This window comes from Physeter macrocephalus, chromosome 11, assembly GCF_002837175.3.
Source record: "Physeter macrocephalus isolate SW-GA chromosome 11, ASM283717v5, whole genome shotgun sequence".
Lineage (NCBI taxonomy): Eukaryota > Metazoa > Chordata > Mammalia > Artiodactyla > Physeteridae > Physeter > Physeter macrocephalus.
Genome location: NC_041224.1, coordinates 35,863,989 through 35,875,207, shown reverse-complemented (window position 1 = coordinate 35,875,207; position 11,219 = coordinate 35,863,989). Strand labels below are relative to the sequence as shown.

General features: G+C 51.8%; 1 protein-coding gene across 1 annotated transcript; it reads right to left on the bottom strand.

Moving 5' to 3' along the window:
- Nucleotides 1-6,368: 6,368 nt before the first annotated feature.
- On the bottom strand, nt 6,369-8,839 carry LOC112066465 (MAP/microtubule affinity-regulating kinase 3-like). Its single transcript, XM_028495213.2, has one exon. It carries the CDS (start codon nt 7,268-7,270, stop codon nt 6,551-6,553), a length of 720 nt encoding a protein of 239 aa, XP_028351014.2. The 5' UTR covers nt 7,271-8,839; the 3' UTR covers nt 6,369-6,550.
- Between the last annotated feature and the right edge of the window lie 2,380 nt (nt 8,840-11,219).

Genomic DNA, 11,219 nt, shown 5'->3' with positions numbered 1-11,219 from the left:
GGAAAGGATGGTCATATGACCTCGACCTGGCCAATCAGCATGTTCCATCTTCCCTGGCCACTGTGATTGGCTCAGGGGTGGGCTAGTGGCCAATCAGGGCCCAGGGTGGGGCCTTGTGCTGGAATCCTGGGGAAGAGAGGCTGTGTTTCTCTTGGGAGTGGCGGGGGCATGAGGCCACACCGCGGCAGCTGGAGGGGACTTGACCTCAGCCTGTGGCAGTTTGTGGCCGTCTTGCTCCCATCAAGGTAGAGCCGCCTGCGTGAGGATGACACCAGTAAGCAGAACCCAGAGGCGGGGAGAGACCGTTCCTGCTGACGTCCCTGAGCTCCAGGTGCAGCCCTGCCGTAAGCCGTCTACCTGTGGACTTAGGTACTTAAGTCATTCTCTCCTGCTTGTTTGTTAGCCTGTTTGAGCCACTTTGGGTTTTCTGTCCAGCTGGCTGAGTGGAGACCCTGGAACCGCAACTGTGTGGGTTTCGTCTAGCTTCACGGAAGAACTTCCACATAACTGGAGACTCCACTTTAATCTGGTATCTATTGGGGCCAGCTGTAAATTCTAGGCTCACCCAAATTAGTCCTCACAGGATTAGTCCCATTAAGGTAGCAGTCCATGTCCCCGTTTAGAGGACAAGACTGGGGCTCAGAGAAGGGAGGTAACTGGGTTACAGTGAGGAAGTGTGGAGCCAGACAGAACCCCCAGATCCTGCTGCTTGAACTCTGGGGAAGCCACATGGTATGGCTTGTTCTTTAGACGGGGCTAAGGTACCCAGCAGTGCTTAGGCCAAAGTGACTCCACAGGCATTTTGATGGCTGGAGGCTTCTGGCCGTGATGGGGGTGGGGCGAGGTCCCTGGGGCTCTGAAGGCCCACGGTGTGCAGGCTCAGGGGGCACAGAGAGGAGAAGGCAGAGGCCTGCCCCAGAGGTGTTCACAGACCAAATATGGACGGGCCAGACAGGCAGACAGGGTACCATAGCACCTGAGCTGCTTTCACAGCTGAAGGGGGTGGGGGGGCTTTTATTTCTGTATGGGGCAAAGCTCTTAGCTTCACACTGAGTCCCATTAGGGACATAAATAGTGTCCCTTTCATGTCCCTTCAGTATAAGAGGCCACCCCAAAACTTCCCGTCCCTTCCCCTTGTCAAGGCCTCCACACAGGCGAGCAGGCCTCTTTTAATGCAGTTCTGCAGATTTTTTGAGCTAAGGATTTAGAATAACGAGGCAAGGAGGGCCCTGCCCCACAGGAGGGCAGGGTGGGCAGTTGGTGATGAGTCACCTGTACAACCTCAGCTGGCTGAAGTGTCAGCAGCAGCAGGAGAGCAGCAGCCAAGCGTGGAGTGGGTGCAGAATAAGTGGATTAAATGTGTTCATCCAGCAGCCTCTGGGATGGTGGGCCCTGGAGCACAACTCTAAGTGTGGAAGAGGGAGGGTCTCCAGTGCCTGGACCCCCACCTTCTAGAAATCTGGGTTGAGATGTGACTTTGAAATCACAACACGGGTTCAAAGCTGGCTCCAACACTTGGGCCTCCGTTTTCTCATTTGTAAAATGGGAATATTGAAGTCTCTCCCTCTTAGGGTGGGGAGGGGATTAAATGGGATGACAGGTAGAGCACAGGGGCTGGCTGGGCTTAGCGTGCACCCAGGCACGCTGTTGTTGCTGCTAAACCACTGTTTTCCGGGCCAGGGTTGGCACACTTTTCCCAAAAATTATTTCCCATCCCTCTGCTGTTGTAGAGCAAACGCAGCTTCGGCAACAGGTGGTCCACGCTCTCACCCCTGATTGCTGAGATATAGATATTGGGTATGATGGTCACATAACACTGTTAGTTTTAGGCGTCCAGCATCATGATTTGATATATGTACGTATTGTGAAATGATCAACACAGTAAGTTTAGTTACCATCACCATCACACACAGCTACAGATTATTTTTCTTGTGATGAGAACTTTGACGATCTTCTCTCTTAGCAACTTTCACATACACAACACAGTGATGTTGACCACAGTCACCTTGCTGTACATACATCCCCGGGGCTTGTGTATCTTACAGCTGGAAGTTTGTGCCTTTTGACCCCCTTCGCCCTTCACCAGCCCCCTCAACACCCCGCCTCTGGTAATCACCATCCTGTTCTCTGTTTCTATGAGTTTGGTTTATTTTTCAACTCCATAAGTGAGGTTGTAAGTATCTTTCTCTGTCTGACTTATTTCACTTAGCATAATGCCCTCAAGATCCATCCATGTTGCAAATGGCAAGATTTCCTTCTTTTTTATGGCTGAGTAAGATTCCATTACATATATAATTTATATATATGTGTGTGTGTGTGAGTGTGTGTCACATTTTCTTCACCCATTCATGTGTCGATGGACACCTAGGTTTCCATGTTACTGAACACAAGTCCATGTGCCCGATGCACAGTGAAGCCAAACAAACAAACACCAGAGTGTGAAGCAGAGAAAGGTTTATTGTAGGGCCAGCAAGGAGACGGGTGGCTCATGCCCCCAAAGTCCCGAACTCCCCAAAGGGTTTCAGCAAAGCATTTTTAAAGGCCGGGTGAGGGCGGGGCGGGGTCACAGGGTGTGTGATCAGCTTGTACACGATTCTCTGATTGGTCGATGGTGAGCTGTCACAGGGGTTAACTTTATCAGTCCTTAGGTGCCAGTAGGTCTGGGAGCTCATGATCATCAAGTAGTTAATTTTTTCCACTTGGTGGGGGTTTTTAGCATCTGAAAAACTCAGGAAACATTCATGAGATACTATTATCTGGCTACTTCAGAGAGGAGCTACAGCAGAGAATATGGGGGAGGGGTCTGTCCCGGGTAGGCCCCATAGGGTCCTGCTCGGTTACGTCCATATCTTGGTTATTGTAAATAATGCTGCAGTGAACTGCCTTCCACATCCACTCCATGCCTGCAGCCCTGCTGGCAGCATAAAGCCGGTCGTGAAGGACACAGGCTGTGGGGCCTGGGTGATAGCAGGGCTTCCCTGCTCCTTCTCTGTGCCTCAGTGTCCTTGGGTGTAACAGAGTACTAGTAACAAGGCCCCCAGGAAAACTCACTGAGACCCTGCTGTGTGACCTTGGGCGCCAGTGCCCTCTGTGTGCCTCAGTGTCCTCATCTGTATTAAAGAACTAGTAACAGGACCCCCTCCCAGAAGGGCGCACTAAGACCGAGCTCTGAGACCTTGGGAGGACAGTGACCTCTCAGTGCCTCAGTGTTCTCTTCTGCAGTAGAGAACTTGTAACAGGCCCCAGGAGGGCTCACTAAGAACCTGCTCTGTGATATTAGGCAGCCACTGCCCTCTCTGTGCCTCAGAGACCTCATGTATAATAAAGAACTTGTAACAGGGCTGCAGGAGGACTCACTAAGGCCCTGCTCTGTGATCTTGGGTGGCCCCTTCCCTCTCTCTGGCTCAGTGTCCTCATCTGTATTAAAGGACTAGTAACAGGCACCCCAGGAAGGCTCCCTAAATCCTTCTGTGTGACCCTTGGTGGCCCCTGCCCTCTCTGTGCCTCAGTGTCCTCATCTATAATAGAGAACTAGTAACAGGACCCCGGGAGGGCTCACTGAGAGCTGATCTCATCAGCTGCCCCACCGTTACAGAGGAAGGGGGAAGGAGGCCTGCTACAGGTACAGGGTCACATTCCTCTACTCCTTACACCTTCTGAGCCATTGTGCATGCTGTTCCACCAAGCACACCTGTCCCCCGTTCCCCCAGATCACATGGTGGTGATGCTCCAAGGCCACCCCAGTCACCTGACCTCCCCTCCCCATCAGATGTATTCTCCTTCCTCCTTGAAGCCCTTGACATCACTGCCTTCTCATCTGGTTTATTTGGTCCCTTGGGGTCAGACGCCCGGGCTGCCCCCATGCCCCAAGCTCCCATGCCAGGGCCAAGTACACAGCAGGTGCTCAATACAGGTTTAGGGCTGCAGGGAAGGCTCACTCACTCTCCTGCACAAGGACGCTCCTCTGGGGGAGGTCAACTCCAGCTCTTCAGCACGAAGGGCAAGCCTAGTCTGGTGGGTAGAGGGCTGGATCAGTGTGTGTGTGTGTGTGTGTGTGTGCGCGCGCGCACGAGCACAAGTGGTCTCAAAACTCCAGCTGCCGAAGATCTGCTGAAGGAAAGGGCAATCCCAGAAGAGCCCTGTCCCCTCCATACCCTGACCCAGGGGCTGGTTCCCGGGGATGAAGCTGTCCCCTGAACATCCATGAGGAGGCACTGGGCAGGGGTGGGGACGTGGGCACAGGGACTGTGCAGTGACAGGGCATCCAGCCTGGATCCTGCCTCAGGGTGGCTGCCCAGCCCACCCTTGGTCTTAAACCAAGGGCCTCGAACTAGGGCTCAGGGGCAAGTCTAGATTTTTTAAATTAATTCAACATTTAAAAACTAGAAGATTTCAGGCAAAAACCCAGGCTTCTAGCTTTGTTAGTGTGTTAGTTTTGGTATGAAATGAGAAGTTCTGGCCTCCTGGGTGACGTTCCCTCTGGGCAAAGCTCTTCTGGGGCTGAGTGGGAGCCCTCTCTGGACGGAGCTTGTGTCCCCAGCTCATCACAGTCCCCACCGCCCCCTAAGATTCCCCCGGGCCCAGGCCCTCCCCCAGCCTCTCCTTGCCTGGCCCCTGGAGACATCTGAGTTTGCAGTCCTCCCTCTAGCCCTCACTGCTTCACAAGGCACATGAGGGCCACAGTCGTGTGGAGCCTGCCCTGAACACCGGGCGGGCGGGATAAATGGGCTGAGAGTATAGCCTTCAGAAGAGCGGTTCCTCGCATGTCCTCTGAAGGCAGCCAGGAAGGGGTGCGAGTGGGAGAGGCCCAGCACACAGTAAGGCCTCAGTGAATGTGCACTGGGTGTGTGGACGCTGAGGCCACGGACGAGAACGTTCCAGGCAGTGATGGTAAGAGCCGTTGATTCACTGCTTGCTGAGCCCCCTGTGTGCCTGCACTGACCCGGGCAGCGGGCCTGGCACTGACGGAAGCGCACAGTGAGCACACGGCCTGTTAGAAGGCCACGTGCTGTGGGGACATGCAGGACTCGGGGAAGTCAGGAGGGCAGGGTTGGGGAGAGAGAGATGGGAGACCAGGTCGTGCGGGACCTGTGGCCCCTGCGAGGACCCTTCTTCTGGGTGCGCAGCCGGGGGCCGGCCCTGAGCGCTGTGCAGGAATGAAGTGGCTGAGGGCTGGGGAGGCTGTCCCTGTAGACTGTGCAGGCAGGGACGGCTCCTCTGAGGAGGTGACATTTGAGCTGAGCCTGTACAGACTGTGTTTCGACCTTCTGTAAACTTGGTGCTTTGTTTTTGCATGACATCCCCTGTTCTGTGTCACCTCGACTTGGCCTCCTGCCCCCCTTGTCAGCCCCCGCCCACCCGCAGGAGGAGTCCTTTTAGGGCCCAGTTTTTTTGGGTTTTTTTTTGGCTGTATCTCGCGGCTTGCAGGATCTTAGTTCCCCAACCAGGGATCAAACCCAGGCCCTCGGCAGTGAGAGCGCCAAGTCCTAACCACTGGACCACCAGGGAAGTCCCCCAGCACCCACTTTTCAAATACAAACCAAGCACCTCCTCTGTTGGACTCATGCTCTGAGCCACTGTCCACCTGCCCTGCTCCCCCAGGGTCAGGTTCTAGGCTGCTGGGGGCCCCTACAGCCCAGAGCCCATGAAGTTACTCAGCCTGGCCGGTCCTCAGCCTGTTCACCCTGCTTGCCGTTCCCTCCGCAGAAGCTGCGATGAAGGCTCCCATCCATCTGTCTGTCCACAGCTCCGGGCTCCTCCGCCTCCTGCCCTCCCCACACTCCCTGCGTGGTGAGGCCCTGCGTGGTGCGTCCTCCCCCTCCTCCGGGACCGTGAGTAGAAACTCTCTTTTCAGTGGCAGTTGTCTCCTGATCTGCTGGCCTTGCTGAACCTCAAATTTTCTACTAAACATGCTATTTTAAACCAGCCTACGAGACACTTTGCAGACACTTAGAGTAAACAAATGAAGAATCAGTGAACTGTACACCTTTTTACAATATCGTCAAGTTTAATAATTTAATTTTTAGAACTCATTTTCCCATAAAATCACAGGCTCCATCAGGGTGGAGGGTGTATAAAAATCACGTGGACAGGACCAGACACCTGTGAGGTCCTAACTATCTGTCTCCCCAAACTGAGGGCTCAGGCTCAGGCTTGACCAAGTCCCAGTCTCTGCCTTCGCACTGTGAGTGGAATTTGGTTTGTTTTCAAATTAAGCTTTTACGCTTGTCAGCTTAGCAGGGAAATTGTCGGTTCTAAACTCATCTTTCCAGCAATAATCAAGTCACACCACGCGTGAGACAGCCTGTTCCCTGAGTTATTTGATTAGAATCTACAGATATTAGCAGGGATAGAGTCAGTGAAGCATATTTCAAAGCAAGCTGCGTCTCTGGGAGAGAGAAGGGGTGTGGCCCCTGGAAGGTACCGGCTCCTGATTTGTTCAGTCGGGAGCATCTGTCTTCCCGCGTTAGATTTCCAGAGAAGCACCCTGAGAGGACAGTGGGCTGGAGCTGAGCTTGGCTGTGACCCATGGAAGGGAGGGCCGGAAACGTCAGACAGCTGTGGTCCTGGGAGCAGCCGGACCCAAGGGAACCACAAGAAATGTCCCCTCCAGGACCACAGTCCTGCTTAGGATAAGGCTCAGCGGCTGTAACACAGGACCACAGCAGAGTGGCAAGCGGAAGTTGGAATCCATCACGCTGGGCCTGGAGGCAGACAGTCCAGAGCTGGTCCAGGAAGCTCCTGTCCCTGATGCCCTGTCGTCCCAGCGGAGTTGCCTCATCCACATGTCCACCACAGGGCTGTCGTAGCTCTGCCCCAGGAAGAGTTCCAGGGCAGCATAAGTGGGGCTGCCGCAGAACGTGTCAAGTTTGCCACTCTCGTCACACTCGTTGCTGAGGCCAAAGTCCGTAATTTTCACGTTCATGTCAGCATCAAAGAGGAGGTTCCCTGGCTTCAGGTCCTGGTGCATGATGCCCCTTGGGTGGCAGTGCTGCAGGGCAGAGACCAGCTGCTGGAACGGGCCTTGGGCCTCTGCCTCTGTCATGTGGCCGTGGTCCTCCAAATGGCTGGACATGTCACCCCAACTGAGGTCCTCCATCACCAGGAACAATGTCTCCTCCGTGTCAGTCATCTCCAGTAGCTTTACAATATTGGGGTGATTGAGAGCCTTCATACTGTGCACTCTTTTTTTGCGGTACGCGAGCCTCTCACTACTGTGGCCTCTCCCGTTGCGGAGTACAGGCTCCAGATGCGCAGGCTCAGCGGCCATGGCTGATGGGCCCAGCCGCTCCACAGCATGTGGGATCCTCCCGGACCGGGGCACGAACCCGCATCCCCTGCATCGGCAGGCGGACTCTCAACCACTGCGCCACCAGGGAAACCCCTGATGCCTTTTCTTAACGACCTTAACGGCCACCTCTGTCCCGGTCAGAATGTGCCAGGCCAACTTCACCTTGGCGAACCTACGTTCACCAGTGGTGTGGAGGATCTCGTATTTATCAATATGAGCCTCCTTGTCTGCAGAGATGGTGGTGAGGCCCTGCATCATGGTGACCTGCTAACTGCACTGACTGACAGCACTAACTAGCAATGCTAACTGTGCTAACTAACAATGCTAACTATTCTCACTAACAATGCTAACTATTCTAACAATGCTGACTATGCTAACTGTACTAACAATGCTAGATATAGTAACAGTGCTAATACTAACTATGCTAGTAAACTATTAACTATACCAATTATGCTAACTATACCAATGATACTGTGCTAACTCTACTAAATACTAGCAATACTAACTAAAAAATTTTAAGATAAAATGAGAAAAAGAGCAAAGAAAAAAAAAGAAAGCAGAAAGAAAAAAATGGGAAAAAAATAATTGAGAAGAAAATTTTTAAAAATAAAAGAAAAAAATGATAAAAAGACAAAAAGAAAACTGAGAAAATGGCAAAGAAAAAAGAAAAATGAGAAAAATAAATAGAGAAAAAAGGGAAAAAATCAACAAAATGGCAAAAACAAGGAAAAAACAAGCAAACTGTGGGTCCAAGGCTGTCAGGTCACCAAAAGCAGCTTCCTGGGCTCTAAGGACCAAAAACCTGGGCCCAGCTGGGGACTTATATAGGTTTATGTGAATTTCATCACAGTGGTGCCCTGTGAGGTCAGAACAAGAAATGGACCAATCACAGCTGGGGATAAACCACAGTGGTTTTCTCATGTTTGGGGTTCAAGACCCCTTTACACTTAGGAAAAAGGATCCCAAAGTGATTTTTCTTTATGTGTGTTTTTAGAGATCGGTGTTCACTTTGTTAGAAATTAAAATCTGTAGGATGCTTCAGTGGCCTTTTCATTTCTAGTTTGAAAATCTAATAATTTTAAAGACCACATAATGTATACACTTGAAACATTCAATTCCTTTTCCTTAAACTCTGGTCCCAAAACAATGTTACAAATTAACTGACTTCACAATACTACAGGAAAATGTTCTGTTGCATAAGACATGATAAGGTACGTTATGAACATCTATGAAGCTGAGAGAAGGTTTGCCAGGAAGATCGTGAGCAGATTTCTCATAGGAGCCTTGGAGGCCAGATGGCATGGGTCGATGTATTCAAAGTGTTGAAGGAAAGAAGCTGCCAACCAAGAATCCTATATCTAGCAAAACTGTCCTTTGAAAGTGAGGGAGAAATTGACATTCCCAGTTAATCGAGAGTTGAGAGAGTTCTTAACCACCAGACCTGCCTGCAGCAGGGAGTCCTTCGTGTTGGAGTGAAGGACCCTGGACAGTAGCTCAAAGCCTTATGAAGAAATAAAGATCTCTGGTAAAAGTAGATAGGCAATTAGAAAAGCTAGTATTATTGTAACTTTGGTTTGTAGCTCCACTTTTTGTTTTCTATTTGATTTAAGAGACTAATATATAATTTTTAAAAACCCACAATTAGGGCTTCCCTGGTGGCACAGTGGTTGAGAGTCTGCCTGCCTATGCAGGGAACACGGGTTCGTGCCCCAGTCCGGGAAGATCCCACGTGCTGCAGAGCGGCTAGGCCTGTGAGCCATGGCCGCTGAGCCTGCGCGTCCAGAGCCTGTGCTCCGCAACGGGAGAGGCCACAACAGTGAGAGGCCCGCGTACCGCAAAAAAAAAAACAAAAAAACAAAAAAAAACCCCCACAATTATTAGTCTGGTTTTGGACACACAATGCATAAAGATGCAATTTTACAGAGCAGGCCTTCCTGGTCCCTGCCCAGTCCCTCCCCTTACTGCCTGCCAAGCGACCCCAGAATATCACTCAACCTCCAGGAGCCTCATCTGTGGATGAAGGGTGACAGGAACAATTAGCCCCAAGAATGTGGAAGGAGACAAGTCAGACACCCGGCCTGGAGGGGTTGATGGATAAAGCTGCTTCTCTCACCAGCTGCCTGAAGGTGTAACCGAGGATGTGAGCTCCCTGCCACTGGGCGGTGCTTGTGGGCAACTCTGCGGGGCTGGAGGGAGGGGTGACTTCTGTGGTGGGTGATGCAGGGCCTGGCACCGGGCAGGCTCCAGGGAAATGTTTGCTGCCTGCACCCACGACGGAGTTGGCTCAACCTCACGTGCCAATAGCTGAGTCACATTTAAACCAAGGACGGCGTGTTCAGAGGACACCCTTGCTGGTCCTACAGCAGAGGAGTAATGCATGCCACAGAGAGGGGGTGGGCAGAACTCCAGTGGTGACACCTGTGTGTGCGTGGAGTGGCATCAGTGTGGACAGGGCAGCAGGCGGAGGGAGCATCCCAGAGCCCTCTAGTTTCCTGCCCAAGAGGATGAGAACCAAGAAGAAGATGACTTTCCAAACTGGTGTGAATGGATGCAAGGTCACAGAAGCAACCTCATAGCCCTTAACCCACCCCCAGGACCCTGTCCCCAGAAGGTCTTAAAGAACCAGGTTGAGACTTTACATGTGCACGTGCTCAGGCCAGAGATGCCTTAGTTTGGGCTGCCCTAGCCACACCTGGAGATACGGATTCTGGCATAAGGAGTTTATTTGGAGGTGAAGGCGAGGGTGTAGGGAAGTGAGAAGAGGAAGAGAAGGTGACTAATTATGGCTGTTATCAAGCTGCCTGCCGCTGTGGAGCCCCCACTGGAGGATTCCCCTACCGCAGGATCCCCCCAATACAGGATGCTCCCCACTAGAGGATCCACCCACTGCAGGATCCCCCCACTGTGGGCAACAGGAATTGTCCCACTAGGGAGCCTGGGATCCAGTGCAGAGAGGCGGCCAGGGTCCTGGCTGAGTCTGCTCCTTGGGACGCTAAGCCTCCACACTGCATCCTGCCCCAAGGAGGCCAGGGGTCTCCAGCAGCAGAAGTCCCCAAGCAGAGAGGTGCTGGCGTTTGGAAGTGAGAGGACGCCAGGGCGAGGGGCTCTGGCGGCCAGCAGTCCCTGGACTGAGAGAGAGCCGCCTGCTGTCCTTATCATAAGACCATGGATAACTGACCCACCGTGTGGACTTCAGAAGGTCAAGGGTACATGTGATCGTCTTGTCACCCTTGCCTTGCTTCTGTAGTGAATCCTGCAGACTGAGTCATTCAACCTGTGTGTCACCCCCTCCTTCCATGCCTTTTGTCTCTGGAAAACCTGAAATCTATATTTCCCAGACACCCGTGCAACTAGGGTTCTGCAGGTGGCCTCAGCTCCTCTGGACACCAAGCTGATCTCCCTGTGCTATGTGGCTGCTTCCCACTAGCTATCCACCCTACGTTTGGTAGTGTATATATGTCCATGCCACTCTCTCACTTCGTCACAGCTTACCCTTCCCCCGCCCCATATCCTCAAGTCCATGCTCTAGTAGGTCTGTGTTTTATTCCTGTCCTACCACTAGGCTCTTCATGACATTTTTTTTCCTTAGATTCCATATATATGTGTTAGCATACGGTATTTGTTTTTCTCCTTCTGACTTACTTCACTCTGTGTGACAGACTCCAGATGCATCCACCTCACTACAAATACCTCAATTTCGTTTCTTTTTATGGCTGAGTAATAGTCCATTGTATATATGTGCCACATCTTCTTTATCCATTCATATGTTGATGGACACTTAGGTTGCTTCCATGTCCTGGATATTGTAAATAGAGCTGCAATGAACATTGTGGTACAGGACTCTTTTTGAATTATGGTTTTCTCAGGGTATATGCCCAGTAGTGGGATTGCTGGGTCATATGGTAGTTCTATTTGTAGTTTTTTAAGG